The 14,532-nt window shown below is 53.5% G+C and overlaps 5 protein-coding genes and 1 non-coding gene across 6 annotated transcripts; 5 read left to right on the top strand and 1 right to left on the bottom strand.

The window, feature by feature from the left end:
- Positions 1-3,840: 3,840 nt before the first annotated feature.
- Positions 3,841-4,443, top strand: VDAG_07384 (uncharacterized protein; the record flags this gene model as incomplete). Its single annotated transcript, XM_009656289.1, has 1 exon — positions 3,841-4,443. The coding sequence occupies one exon, from the start codon at positions 3,841-3,843 to the stop codon at positions 4,441-4,443; it is 603 nt and encodes a 200-aa protein (XP_009654584.1).
- Positions 4,444-6,205: 1,762 nt separating this feature from the next.
- Positions 6,206-6,327, top strand: VDAG_20207. Its single transcript has one exon. It is a non-coding gene; the product is annotated as a tRNA-Ser (tRNA).
- A 597-nt stretch (positions 6,328-6,924) lies between these two features.
- VDAG_07383 (uncharacterized protein) lies at positions 6,925-8,688 on the bottom strand (the record flags this gene model as incomplete). Its single annotated transcript, XM_009656288.1, has 3 exons — positions 6,925-7,597; positions 7,649-7,698; positions 7,786-8,688. The coding sequence occupies 3 exons, from the start codon at positions 8,686-8,688 to the stop codon at positions 6,925-6,927; spliced, it is 1,626 nt and encodes a 541-aa protein (XP_009654583.1).
- A 2,679-nt stretch (positions 8,689-11,367) lies between these two features.
- VDAG_07382 (uncharacterized protein) lies at positions 11,368-12,457 on the top strand (the record flags this gene model as incomplete). Its single annotated transcript, XM_009656287.1, has 3 exons — positions 11,368-11,555; positions 11,620-12,118; positions 12,164-12,457. The coding sequence occupies 3 exons, from the start codon at positions 11,368-11,370 to the stop codon at positions 12,455-12,457; spliced, it is 981 nt and encodes a 326-aa protein (XP_009654582.1).
- A 704-nt stretch (positions 12,458-13,161) lies between these two features.
- On the top strand, positions 13,162-13,471 carry VDAG_07381 (uncharacterized protein; the record flags this gene model as incomplete). Its single annotated transcript, XM_009656286.1, has 2 exons — positions 13,162-13,220; positions 13,285-13,471. The coding sequence occupies 2 exons, from the start codon at positions 13,162-13,164 to the stop codon at positions 13,469-13,471; spliced, it is 246 nt and encodes an 81-aa protein (XP_009654581.1).
- A 91-nt stretch (positions 13,472-13,562) lies between these two features.
- On the top strand, positions 13,563-14,058 carry VDAG_07380 (uncharacterized protein; the record flags this gene model as incomplete). The annotated part of the gene is made up of 2 exons (XM_009656285.1): positions 13,563-13,589; positions 13,789-14,058. The coding sequence occupies 2 exons, from the start codon at positions 13,563-13,565 to the stop codon at positions 14,056-14,058; spliced, it is 297 nt and encodes a 98-aa protein (XP_009654580.1).
- Between the last annotated feature and the right edge of the window lie 474 nt (positions 14,059-14,532).

Below are 14,532 nucleotides of genomic sequence, written 5' to 3'. Positions count from 1 at the left end.
GAAGTATATATTGATTTATATTAGCTAAGCTAAGGAAATATCGGAGATTAATATTTCCTTAGGAAATATATAAAAGATTATATAACTTTCTAATATCTCCTTTACTCTCTAATATAGTAGTAAGGGTAGTTAAAAGTATAACTTTAATAGCTAGTTTAGGATCGAGGCAATTTCCTAAATTGGATAGGGGGTTTATTAATAGGCGGGGGCTTAGAAAGTCTTAAGGATATTAAGTATAGTACTTAAAGTAGCGGGCTTCGCTATTACTATTAGGATTTTTATATACAATTATTAGATATTATTAGTATTAGCCGTACTAAAAGTTAAAATATATACTATACCCGGCCGCAGGTTCATGACCTTTCTACTATACTTAAAAGAAAAGTTTACTATATTTAGAGGACATTTCTCCGAACCATGATCTATATAAGGGCTAAATCAGTAGTCGGGTAGGTGACCACTAGTGAATACCTAGTGTTGTATGTTTTTGCCTTTTGGGCCAAAATTTTGCATAGTCGAAAGTTGTGCTCGAAGGCTCGAGCTTGTGGTGTGGATAAATCAGTGGACTTTTTCTTCACTACCTAGTATTTCTTTTATATATGCTTTCATACACTACGCCCCTAGATATGCTCTTATAACCGATTGTCTCGATATAGCTACGGCAGCATGAGCTCTCTTCTTGGGCCTGCAATCTTTCTACCTTTTCCCCAGCGGATTGCATGGGCCTGAGATGTTCACCTAACGTGATAAAGCTACTGATTCCTATATGCTGCAAGCTTAGCTTTAGGCGCACGGGCCAGTTGGCAGACAATTCCATGTACATTACTACCTGTTTTCGGCCCAACCCCGTTATTAGATCCCTCTCAATCACGGTATACCGGTTTCACGAGCGGACCAAACAACGTGGAAACTTAAGAACCGCTAGTGGCATCTTTGAGTTCGTTCTATCGAGTTCAGCCTATTGAGTTTGCCGATCCCGCTTACTCGACGATACTCTGAAGCCCAGGGGCTGTGGCGCCCGGTGTGCCATACGTGGTGTGCCATACGTGGTGTCAGGAGACCCCTGCGAAGCCACGGCACAGAGGGCTAGTCAGGGGGCTAAGGGTTGCGAGAGCGTGTATATATGGACCGCGGAGGGCCCTCTAAGCTATGGAGGGCCAGAATTCAGATGTATTCCAACCCTCAACCTAATCCTATTGCCTGTGGACCTTTTGGAAGACCTCTTCACCATGCTCTATACCACGCACCAACACGTGGGCAGGCGTTCTTGATGGATATTTCCCTTCCATGAGCGATGCAGCACCAGTAACTTGGGATTCGCGACGGCGGTGCATTGAACTCTCTTCTAGTCATGTGAGTGATGGTCTTCCTGGTCTGTGATCACGGTTCTGTGATTAATATCTTGGGATTTCCTGGCCATGATTCTTATGTCGTGATTCTTCAACGAAAGACGGAACGGTAATCGTGCTTCTATGATTACGTTAGATGGTTACGTGAATGTCCGTCTACTGTCCTTGTACCCCTGACCATTTAGAACATTGGAAAGGTGGTGTGATATATTTGAAGAAATGTTGCGATAACAGGCTGCAATGTTAAACTCCTCTGCAATATAGTGATACCCTTCTATCTATTTGTGTGTTAGTATTTGGGTGGCTTGGGTATGGCTGGAATACTTGGCGCCCTGAGGCTGTAGTGTAGAGGATGAATGTAGCTACTAAGGCTAGAATGCCGTATTCCGCTATTTTCTCCTCAACCTTGGATACGTCGCTCACTGGGGGTTAGTCCACGCTAGGGTAAAATAACCAGGCTTTGATTTCGGTTCCAGCGGCAGGTCTGCCAACTAGGCCCGAGCGGACTGGTAGATGTCGCACAAATCCACATTCTCCCTCTCCGATAGACGGCCCGGGCGGCGTCAGCGTCTTCAAGGCAAGGTTCGCTTATCGAGAAGTAAAACCTAGCTTATTAGTCACGAATGGAGGGTGAGATTCTAATTAGCTTTACGAGCACAACCCTCAAGACCGGTGAAAATATCCGGTCATTGAATAAGGTAGGTTCTGCAAATTGACTTTCCTGCAATCACCAGTCCATTCGCCGTGGCATTAACAGCCTGGTGTCAGCAAGTTGCCACCAGCGTGAGGAAGCATAGGAAAATGCCAAATCAAGCGTGGCTGAATGGGAAAACGCCGGATCGCACAGGGAATAGGTCGGTAGACTTGCCTGCCAATGGCACAATGTGAAGCACCGCATCAGCGACTGCCGTGTAGATTAGTGGCTAGCAAACTTCCATCGCGCTCTGTTTTCCGAATCACGAAAGTAACATCCGGTCAAGGGATGAAGAAATGCTTTGCTGGCCGTCTGTAGTCTGGGAGCGGTCATAAAAACTATGGTCAGACTCGGGTCGATTCGCCCGATTTCCATTGCTGAGAGTGCAGGCTCACGCCACGCCATTGGCTAGGCTGACTCCACTGCAAATAAGGCTCCCCCAGATGCACAGCCCTTGGGTAAGATTTTCTTGGCACCGACAGTAGGCTCGAGAATGGCTTCGGGCTGACTTTGACTTGCATATTAAAACAAGCCTTACACATAAGCTTAACATGAACGTGGCGCTGAATCGCTCGCTTGTAGCGGGTAGTCATGGCAAGGGCGGGGTGCGGCCGCCTTCAAGCCTTCCCGTGGTAAGCGGCGTGCCGCTCAGTCGTCTGCCTTGCGGCCGACGCTGTGTGTCTATTTTCTATGTGATTGGAACATCAGCCACTCGATCTGTCGGCAGCTAAGTGTGCCTGGTACCTGGCCGATCATAGCCCTGGCGGTTCGAGAGCTTCCTTGACCATGACAGGTGTATCTGTCGATCTGGAAGAACGAGGTCATAGCATAGTCGCTGTTGGAACCTGCCGACAACATATTTGAACTTTAATCTCTCATGTACTAGCAATACGGCGCTAGACGAAAACAAATGTTGAAGAAGCGGTAAGCTCTCCATTTCACCTGTCCTGCATCTACTTTTCCGCCGTGTTCTGGTCTTCCGGCCCCCAAACTCCTTTCCGAGTGATGGCTGCCGATTCTGTAGCGCACTCAAAATTAAGCATTCGCTAGCTCCCCCAGCAAGGCTGAAAATGCATATTTTTCTTCGTTTGGGAAGCACATCATCTTCAGTCTAGACCAACCACTGTCTAGATGCCCCTGATCTAGTCCAGAATGCAACGCATGATAAGCGTGTGCGAGGGAGCATAAACGACTGCTGACGCCGCATCCCCCATGTTCTTCGAGCGGTTCAGCAACTTCAGAGGGAAATAACACTCATGCTGCCCCCAATGCTTATTTTCCCAGCCAAGTTTCTTGCAGCGAGATGCAGGGGTCCCAGATGATGGGGGCTAAGAATCGCCATTGCAGCCTCAGAGCCTGGTGCGAATTGTAAGCCGACCCAGCCCTTTCAGGGGTGAGTGCGGAAGAAACACATGTCGATGGAAGCATCACGCGAATCATCCATCCCTGATATGCCTCAGGCTGAATATGATTCGTTCCTCGTAAGCGAGACAAGCCTGAATGGAGAGAATGAGCAAAAATGCCTTGCCAACCTTCGGAGTTCGCGACATCGTGATTCCAGGGGTTGAGGTTGAAGCGCTTCAACAAGTGAATATGTGAAGATGATCAAGCGAGGTCAAGAAGTTATAAATATGAGCTCGACAGTTCTCCTCGCTGTCTTTCTTCTGGTTCATCATCCTCACTATCATCCTCTTCATCACTCTCTACTTCAGAGCAAAAGCTCCAGTACGATCCTTCAGACTCACACTTCTTTCAACCAACACTTGGCTATCACGTCGAGCAACATCTACCATCAACATGAAGTTCCAGCTCTTCACCGCCGCCGTCTTCGCCGCCCTGGCCATCGCCAGCCCGGTGGTCTCCGAGGCCGCCGAGGAACGCGACATCACTGCCCGCGGCGCTGCTGACACGGTCAGCCTGACCGAGGAGACAGAGCTCGCCCTCGAGCTGGCGCTTACCGAGATCTTCTCCATCCCCGACGAGGTCCTCCTCAAGGGAGACGATGCCACCAACGCCTGGCTCATTGAGAACGGCTTCCGCGACGGCGACAAGAGCGTCAAGGAGGAGAGGGACGACGGCGCCCCCATCTCGGCCCGCAGCGAGGACACCTCGCTCGCCATCCTTGAGCGCAGTGATCTCGAGGCTCGCGGGCCCCTCGCGGTCGCTAGGTGCATCTATGCGATCACCAAGACCATCGCCACGACTTTTATTCCCGCCGCCAAGTTGCTCAGAATCAAGAAGTACCTCAAGAAGCTCGGTGGCGTCAGGAAGACGGTCCTGCTTCTCGTCCGTGCCAAGACCAAGAAGCAGAGGCTTCGAATCGGCGGCACTGCCCTCGTCAACCTTGCCAACGAGCTTTTCGGCATCCAGTCCATCAAGAGGGCCTGCTCCAACCTCTGAGGCAGCTTTGCAGGCTCGCAACAGCAGTTCAAGTTACGTTGGCTTGCACTTGGGCGTTGGAGAAAACGTGGTGATTGAATCGCGGTGGATGTGGTGAGGGTTTGGTGATTGGGGCTGAGAGGTCGGTTGCTATTTGATCTTGGTTCTTGACAGTCATTACTGCTGACACGTTGCGGAAGTTTCTCTGTTCCTACTCTAGTTCTGTCGTTATCAAAGTTTTGAGCTCGCAAATGATTTGTGTCTTGACATTGTTATGTAACACTGACATGTGAATGCAAACCTGGTATGTGTGCACAGTTGACATGGTTTCTGGCGCACCGACTTGTCCGAACTCTCTGGGACTTTTGCGATGTGTAGTACCTTATGTTGTCTTAGATGAGTGAAATGCCATCTGCGGATACTCCAGGTAACCCTTGGTGAGTGTCTTTTTTTCAGGAAAATTACCTCCATCATTAATAATCTACCGTGATTGTGTCTCATCCGAGGTCCAGCACTTAGCGCACAGGAAAGATGTGACCGCAAGTCGCGCGGTGCTTTAATTCGTGTATAGAAGCAGCTCATGTTACGCTTAGATTCCTTCAAGCTAGAGTTCTTGTTTGGTTCAAGAAGGATGCATCACAGGGGAAAATACGGTACGAGACATCCGCCTCCACCACACCAGAGCTATCTACCTTCCTCGATCGTCTGTTGTCCCGAGGCCTTTTCGAAATGTCATCTGTAGTGCATCTGGAACTCTCGATTTGCCAAGATCTGCTCTCGCGGAGTCGTATTGTCCGGATGCTTGACGATATGCAGCGTAGCCAACGGGGCTTCCTATGAGATCTTCATCGTGATCGTCTGTAAGCTAGTTCCACTTAACTCCGAAGCATGAAGTCTTCGCTATCTACCTCGAATATATTCGCAGCGGCCATCTGAATCTGCGTTGTCCCGTAACTCTGGTCAAGGTCACCGAGAAGTTCTTCGAAACGATTGTGAGTACAGACATTTTCCGCGATGGAACAATTCAGGGTATAGTAGTGAAGAGGTGTTGTTCCCGATCCCCCAGCTGGGGTTTCAATTTAAACCTGCAATTTCTCGACAATGACGGGATGCGAGGCAAAGATGACACCCTCAAGGCTGTGGAGGCCGTTCTTTCGAACGTCTGCAGTCTCACCATCAAGATATCGGTAATGACGTCTTGGCGGCGGCTATAGAGGGGCGTGGTGCGAAAGCTATCCGGGTGGGAGTTTATCACCATAGTGAAGGATCCATCCAGCTTTGAAACCTGTTCAGGCGGCTTCCGAAGGCGTCGCATAACTGTAACGGACGAGTCGCTGCGTCGTCGTCCAAAAGGCGATATGGCTTGCTGAACCCTAGCCTTCACTTCCTGCGACATTCTTGGAAGGATTAGGCTGTGTGCGGTTTGACCAGGCCAGAAACGGCTGATGAATGATGTTTTTGGTCGAAGCAACGCGACAACTAGAAGGCGAGAGTTGATTAACGTGTCAAGCCCAAAAAGACACCATCGATCGAGCCTACAACGCGAAATGAAACCCCCTCAACGCAAGAACCACGGTAACAAACAAGCCAGCCAACCTCCCATCCTCTTCCACCTACACTCCCTCGTCACCCAAAAGTTCCCAAGACACATCCCATCCACAAAACTCCACACATTCCCAAATCCCTCACAAGCCCCCCACCGCCCCATTCGCTCCCCCAGCCCAGGCACCGTCCCATGCCCTTGTCCCACTTAGGTCCCCTCGACCGGACATTATTCTTCATCGGCGAGGTGCCAGAGTGGTTAATGGGTATGACTCGAACCGTTTCCTGGTCCTCTTGTTACAAGGGCGCCAGGCATGTCATCATATGGCTTCGGCCGCGCAGGTTCGAATCCTGCCCTCGTCGTGTGTGGTACGTGAGCGCTCTATGAGCGCCTGATTTTGCTTTTGCGTCCCTCGTTCCGTTGCCTGTGCAAACTTTCTATTCGCCTGTCGTTCTCCCAAATAGTGACGTGCACGAGCTGGAAATTGTCTCCCTTGACTGGCTTGGGGGGCGCGTAACCCTCAATGGCTAGACAGATCCTTGATAACAGCAACATCGCATCACCCATCCGAACAGAGTACAAGTCATAATTCGTATACACCTCTACAGTACGGTGATTAAGATACCTTTCCCGAACCCAGCGTGCCAAAAAACCCAAGAACAGCGCCGAAACGTAATATCCACCACGTCCAGTATTCAACATTTCACGACCGTGCTCTTCCAGACAGAGTCATTCTAGGACGTCAAAGAACATTTTCTGTACTACCTTCACAAGACCTCAATTTGTCTTGTCTGGACACCTCTGCAGAGGCCGCTTCGAAATCAAAACATCTCATGTCAGAGTAGCAAGCATGGCTCTCATCAACCCCGGGGACGGCCCTGCCGAAGAGAAAGCATCAGTAACTGTCGTGTCTCGGTCGTGCCCGATGTTCGAGAAGAGAGAAAAAAAGCACGCCGCACCTAGAGGTACTTCTTCGGGATGCTGATGGCCATCCTACCTTTCTTGTCCTTCTCGATCCTCGCCGGCCGGTGTCCGTGCTCGACCTTTTCGACCTTCTCTTCGAACAGCACGAGGGCGCCGTCGGGCATGCGCTCGGCGCGCACGATCTCGCGGTCGCGGTCGTGGCGGTGCTCGTGACGCTTCGAAATGCGGGTCTCGCGCATCTCAGCCTCGAGAGCCTTGATCTCGGCACGAATCTCGCGGTGAGAGCGGGACTGAGAGCGATGGCGGGTTGCGAGAGCCATGGGGCCGACCGGGATCTCGGATGACATTTCGCGGTGCTCGTGGTAGAGAGGAACACCCGAATCAGTGTAGGCGGAAGAGTAAACTGAGCGAGTGGGCGAAACGTCGCGTATGACGGTGCGGTCGTAAACAACTTCCGCTGGGGGCGGCGGTGGAGGCGGCGCCTCGTAGTAGACAGGCGCTGGGGGCGGAGGAGCCGGTGCAACAACGGGCACGGGGGGCGGAGGGACCACGACAGGGGCAGGTGGTGGAACTGGTGTTGTGGCGACTGGTACAGGTGTAGCAACCGGGAGCTGGCGCTGGCGGGGGTGCGACGACGACGGGTGCCGGAGGAGGTGGAGGTGGAGCGATGGTAAGAACCTCCTCGCGGCGTTCCTCGAGAAGTTCCAGCTCACCTGCTAATGGTTAGCGTCCATTCGTAGTGTCATCATGACGCTCTACATACCCTTCTTGAACTCTTCGCTGAGCTTGAGCAGCTCATCGATATTGTCCTGGCCGAGAGCCTTGAGTACAATAACAGTGTTGCCCTGAGTGGTCAGCAAAGGAGCAAAAAGTGGCGATCAGCAAGAAGAACCTACCTCCTCAATGAACGGGTATCCCAGCTCAATCAGTGCCCTCTTGGACACCAGTCGGGCGGGGATTCTCGTCTTGCCCTTCTTCGGGTACTCACTGCGTACGGCTGTGCCGCCGCTGTCGCTCGACGTGCGGCTGCTGGTGCTGCTCGATCGTGAACTGCCGCGGTGCGAGTATGTCTTTGTGGTTCTCGACTCGCGGCTGCGATCGCGGCGCCGCCTCGAGGACTTGTCACGGATAATCTCCCGTTCGCGCACACGCTCCGGCATGGTGCGGAACTCTTCGTCACCGTAGTAGCCAGGTTCGGCAACTGAAATGTCATCGTAGGGTGCTGGTCGGGCAGGGCCGAGCTGGCGGGTGCGAGGCAGAGGAATCGGCTGGTAAGGGGGCGCTCGGAATTCCTCACGCTCACGTTCCCGTCGGAAATCTTCGCGACGCGTCATCTGGCCATACTCTTCACGAGGCTCTCGGTCGAGGAAATGCAGCGGGCGGCGGTCGAAGGTGTCTAGGGATGATTGACGGCGGACCATTGTGGGTCGGCGGGGAGGCGAAGGGCTGGCGTATCGTTCCCTCTCACGGTCAATGTAGACGCGGCGCTCCACATCCCGGTCATCGCGGCGCGGGGGAAGACGGTCGTCATCGCCGTAGTAGCGACGGTCTTGGACAAAGTCACGATCGTCATCAAAGCCTCGGCCAGGAGGGGGGCGAGCAGGTGGGTAGCGGTCGTATCGCTCGTCAGAATGTTCGCGAGGGCGGCGAGGAGGAGGCGCGTGAGAGTAGACATCGTCACGATCGTCAAATCGAGGAGGCGGTCGGTCTTCGAAGCGGCCAGGGGGAGGTGGCCGGTCATCAAAGCGATCTCGCTCTCGCTCGTAGGCGAAGCGATCGCGGTCCCAGCGGTTGGCCATGGTTGGAGTTTTCGAATCTGAAGGAACGGGTATTAAAGCGGTGATGGAAACAGGTAGACAAAGTCTCCTGAAAGAAGTCGATTCCGATGATCGATAAATGAAAGCAACAAAAAAGGGGTTGCTGTCGATGTTGGTTTGCGAATCAGATGGAGGTCAAATGACAGTCAATGTCGATTCTTGGAAAGACGGGATCACTGCGATATGTGGATGCAGTGGTGGCAGCCGAGAGACGTATGACGCAAATCTCGGGGCGGATCAAGTGGGAAGTTGGATCCGATGTTGTGGCGGAAAGTGGAAACGACGCCTGGAACAGAGAGAGAACCAGAGCTGTGAGATGTGATTTGACGGCGGTGGCAGAGGGCCAAAGATGGATGGCGACTGGCTAATTGGGGGGTGTGGGTGTGGAATGGCGGTGCCGGGTGATATCACAGGTTGTTGGCTGGTCTGTCGTTGCGACCGTGACCCCTCTCAGGTGACGTTGGCCTGTGATGGAGGGGGCTGTGGTTGGCGCCCTCGTTTCTGGGTTGCTGTGGGCGAGTGTCTGTCTCTGGCGACAAGAGACAGCAGTATTAAAAAGGCAAAGAAGGACCTGTCCAGACGGTGGAAATGGAGGGGGCTGGTCAGATGATCGATCTGAACTTGTGGGGGGGAGAGATGGTTTTGTATTTGCGAGAAGCCCAAGGCGAGGAGATGGGATGAGATGGTTCCAGGCCCCGGGATACGATGTCGACAAACCTCTGGATTGACGGGACTTGGCCTCGCTGGTCGACAATGGAGGGGAAACCGGCTTTGATGACGACGATTGAGGTTAGAGGTGGGGGATCTTGGACGCGCAGCAGGGGGGGCATAAGTGTTAGTGCTGCTGTCAATGCTCCCACCCAGACACTGCGGGCTGTTGAGGAAATCCCTAACAGAATGCCCAGCGAGTCATGCCACGGGCGGCGACGTGCGAGGCGGCAGACAAGGTCCTCCCTGCTTGAGTCCATCGCGACCCTCATTATACCTTTTCAAATTACAACCCTTCATCCCAGCGGCTGTCGTTCTTTTTCCCCATCTCGTCCATGACAGCCGCCAGGGTCTAGCCTCTTCTGCCTTTCACCACCAACCCAACATGCCCAAACTCGCCTCTCGGGCAGCAGTGTCTTCTGTGCCCCTGGATGCTCCATCCGGGAGATCGCCCCCCATGCCCTGGCACAGTGCTGACTGACTGACCCTCTGGTGCGGCGTGTGGGATGTTCTGGGCGGCTTCGACATGTGGTATCTTGGATGTGGCATTTCGGGGTCTTTTAGAGGGTCGGCATCAGAGCTTGTTGAGCGTAGGTAGGCACCATGTCTTCAGCGCCAGTAGACCAGCGCGCAACACGACACCAACACAAGTCCCGGGGCCATCCCGTCGTTGGCGCGCAGCCCGTCGCCGGCACCAACCCTGCCGCTTGTCTTGACCGCCTGCAACGATGACGTCGGGCACCGATTCTCTCTGCCTTGCGCTGCCCCTCCAGGCTCGGCTCGCGGCCCCTGTCGTGTCTTAGCGGTCAACGCCGTACTACCACCACTTGTCCTTGTCCTCGTCGTCCACTATGTCCAGCCCACCGTAAGGCGGCGGCGGTCCACTTGGGCGACGCACCGACCGGACATCTTTCCTGCCCAATAGATGCCTTAATCGTTGCTGACCTGTGAACCGAAGGTAAAGGTGGCCGTGCTTTGCAGAGAGCGCCCTTCGCTGCTTACGTGCGCGGTTTATTCCCAATGGCGCCGATGGACCGGCCCTCTGCAAGCACAATTGGAATTGGCATTTGATGTCGTACTTGTCGGACGTTGGGAATGAGATCAGAGGCCAGTACCGAGCAAGGCAAGGCGTCTCACGACACCGCATTGCACGTGGAAGAATTGATCGACTATCCCTGGCTGCTGCTTGGTCGCTGGGTTGCCTGGCTGCCCAAGCATCGTTCCGAGACGCGGACGACAGAATGAACGACAAGAGTGAGGGGTTGTGGTGGGATCGTCTGTCTTGCCTTCCCTTTGGCCCGTGGCAGGACGTGACTTCCAGTTGTAATGATGGTACCGTGGGGGTACCTACCTCAGGCCCCTCAGGTACCTGCCAAGACCAAGTATCGTAGCTCTGCCCGTCTTCCTGCCTGACCCAACAGACTGGTCATTCTGGCAGTGGCTGCCTCGGTGACTGCCTCTCGCTCCGTCAATTCAACAAGCTTCAGGGGAAAGTGCTCTCGGGGTATTCTCTAGCTGCTGGATCCTTCTGTCGGTACCTTACAGCAAGCGGCCAGGCCTTCCTTCGTCTTCCCCACTTGCATCTCCACAGGTTGGCCTTCACCAACAAATCTGGATCGCAGCCATGACCGAATCGATGTCGGGACAACATGTAACGACGAATGTTCAGAATCACATTCGTTGACATGCAGTACCTTTGATCACAAGTTGCAGGCCTCGAGTGGTCATTACAGGCCCAAATGCACATACATGTCTGCCTCGTGCCAGGTTGACGCACTCTGGCTCCACGGCGCTCGGAGTCCCGGGCCGCTCTTGGCAGTGCTTCAGAGGCACGATCGAGGCCCTTGTGTCAACTTCTGAACGCGAGCACTCGTCATCTCGACCTCGATAACATCGACACACGTCGCATTGGCGCACTCGCCACCAATGTATCGCTAGCCTCCAATCAATGCCATGGTCTCCGACGGCATTTTCACCGAGGATCCCGCAGAGGAGCAACTCCTCGCCACGACCATCTACCCTATCCTCGCTGTCGTTCTCTCGAGTGCCTACATCTACCTGCTCCTCGCCGTACCCCGCGATGAGGACCCGACACGTCGCTTCGTTCCTTGGGCGAAACATGGCGTTCTCGCCTTCGCGCTGTACGTGTTCCTCTCGTTGAACCCCTCAGCCGCCCCTCGCACCAGCTAACCCGGCAAATTGCAGCGCCAATGTTTTCCTCGCGATAAGCACCCTGACGCTTTCCCACCTAGCCTCGACGACCCCCAACATCCACGGCCCCGCCACAGCCTCCCTTGCCGAGATTCTCATGCGCCTCCGCGATGTCGGCGAAATGGCCAAAAACCTCGGCACAGCCCTCATGTCCGTTGCCCTGCTGTTCTACGCCGGTGCGCTGCTGGCAGCCGTCAACTACGTCTGGCAGGAACCCTTCACGCACGGCAAGGTCTTTGATCTGGTGCGATGCCTATCCGCCGGGCTGTGTGCATTCGCCGTGCTCCGGTTCGGATTCACCCAGGCGGCGAGGGGCAACAGCAACTCGTATGATGCGGGCACCAAGGCCGAGGGCGCGGACGGCAATGTTGCGCAGACGGCCACGAGGTGGCAGGTTGGATATGACCTCATCAGCTCCATGCAGGCCATGGTGCTCTGTAGCACTGGTGTGTTCGCGTGGAGGAGGACGAAGGAATCGGCCGGGCTCGACAAGGTAGGTTGTCTCGCCGTACTTGGGGAGTGAATGCTAACTGTCTAGCTTGCCTTGTACTGTCTCGTGGCGTCGTTCCTCATCCTTATTAGGAGCACGTGGAACATGTTTTTTGCGTTCGCATACGAGATCGATCCCGTGGCTCCTGGCCCTTTATCGGCGAATATGGATGTCTTGATAGACGTCGGGTTTCCCTCCGTGGCGGCGCTCGTCCTTGGATTTGTGTCCTCGTTGAAAAGGGGTGGACTCCGGTCAAGCGGAGACTGGGGTTATGAAGGTGTTGCTGGTGAGGAGGCGGAGGAGATGAATCGGCTCAGTCCAGACAGTAGATCTCCAGCATAGATGCATCCTCCATTGCAGCTGAACTCTTATGGGAATGTTACGCCAAGACGCAAATAATGAGAATACGGTACAAGACGACGGGAGCTTAGAAAGTAGGCTCTATCAGATGTCAATAATCAAGATCTTTAACCAAGATATCAAAAATACGCTTTGAGAACGCAAGAGAGCTTGGTTTGGGGCTGTCAATGGCGCCAAGTGAGGTCAAGATGCTCCGTCTCGTTTGTCAGACGCTGAACAGCATCGCTGGAGATGCACCTTGTATTACCTTGGTAAGGTAGGTAAGGCAACGTAGCCTATGGTACCTGTGTATCTGTCTGACGGCCGAAGACCTCAAGCAGCACGGCGCTCACCGCTGGTCCCTCAATCAGATTCATGTCAGCGGCTCGTTCATTCAGGTGTTGATAGGTCAGTTCCTCCACCTTGCATGGACACGTGATACTTCGTTTTTGCCATCACAAGACCCCCGCAGCCCGGAGCCTGGTCATCCATCTCCAGGAACCTAGCCCAACACTTATGGCATGACACTGGGCCTTGTTCTTTCGTCGTAAGTGGAACCACTCTAGAGCTATGGACAACGACGACGCCATGAGCATTTGCATATCGCCCCCGGCTATGCTTGAGGCTGGGGTGCGGGCGGCCAGCAACGGAAAGAAGATGCCAAGTTGGTCCCACCACACACCTATTCGCATCAAAAGCTAAGCTCGATGACAGCAGATTCAGGACTATCTGTGGTATATCAGCCCATAGGTGAACCAGTAATTGAGTACGTAACCCTATGTTTAGTCTGTCATCAAGGCGTTGTTGGATTCCGCTAACAAGCTGCACAGCATCATTCTGATCCATGGACTGCAAGGCCATCCATTCAAAACATGGGCCGGCGAGGTCAACCCAGCGGGTACTTTCGGCGGCAAAAGTCGATGCAGGGGAGGGGACTTCGTGGCAATCAAACAGCCAGGGGGGCAGTCAGTCCGCATCAACGATGAAGCGGTTCCTTTCACGCATGAAGTCTACTGAGCCACATTCGGCCGTCAGTGGTGATGAGCAGACGTCCCAACCTTTCTGGCCCAGCGACTTCCTTCCAAACGACTGCTCAAAAGCCCGGATTATGGTCTTCGGCTACAACACAGTCATCGTAAACCCACATCAGGCAGGAGGAGTGAATCAGAACAGCATCTTCACTCACAGCAGGATCTCCTTCAGGAGTTATGGCGCAAGAAACCGCCACGAAGGCCCGTGATCTTCGTAACCCACTCCCTTGGCGGAATCTTACTAAAAGAGGTACTCCAACGTCAAGTCATTGAGTTTATGGGCTGTTGCTGATCGTTTTCAAGACCTTGGCATTATGTTCCAGTTCGCCCTACCCCGCGGCCACGGAATTTCTCAACGATATAGTCGGCATTGTCTTCATCGGCAGCCCGCATCGAGGCAGCTGGACTGCGAATGTCGGGGAGATCTCGCGGAAATTGGCTAGTTTCGTCCTTATGGATACTAATGCGCGGATTCTTCGCAGTCTATGCCTCAAGAATTCTGACCTGGAGCGATGCCAGGATGCTTTCTCTGCACTCTGGCTCAAGTACAACTTTCGTGTCAAGACATTTTAGGAGGGATTGCCCCTAAAGCTACCACTTAGGTTTGGACAATCCATGATGTCAAAGGTAACTCAGTGTGGGAAGATCGCTGAAGAGAATTTCGCGCTGACCTCAGAGAACACAGGTTGTGCCAGACGTCTCATCATGTCTTGGGGATACGCGAGAACGGGCAGAAGTTTTGGACGGTGATCATAGGTCAATCTGCCGGTTCTCGTCGTGCAGCGATCCGAACTACCAAAAGTTGGCGGCTGAATTAATCGAGATCTACGACGGCATCGTACATAAGGTCCACGTCTGGCCATTCGATTGAACTGCATCCCAGATGACACTCCAAGACACTGACCCATCGCCAAAAACCCCAATTTTCAATATTGCACTAAAGGGTTCGCTCACCAGATCATAAGATTTTTACCTTTCACACTCCGAAACTCGCTAACTGGCAAGCAGCAACCCTCAATTTCTACGCGTTTCCGGAAATGCATTTTC

This window comes from Verticillium dahliae, genomic scaffold, assembly GCF_000150675.1.
Source record: "Verticillium dahliae VdLs.17 supercont1.16 genomic scaffold, whole genome shotgun sequence".
Lineage (NCBI taxonomy): Eukaryota > Fungi > Ascomycota > Sordariomycetes > Glomerellales > Plectosphaerellaceae > Verticillium > Verticillium dahliae.
The sequence above is the reverse complement of the archived record's forward strand: the minus strand, read 5'-3'. Positions and strand labels throughout refer to the sequence as shown.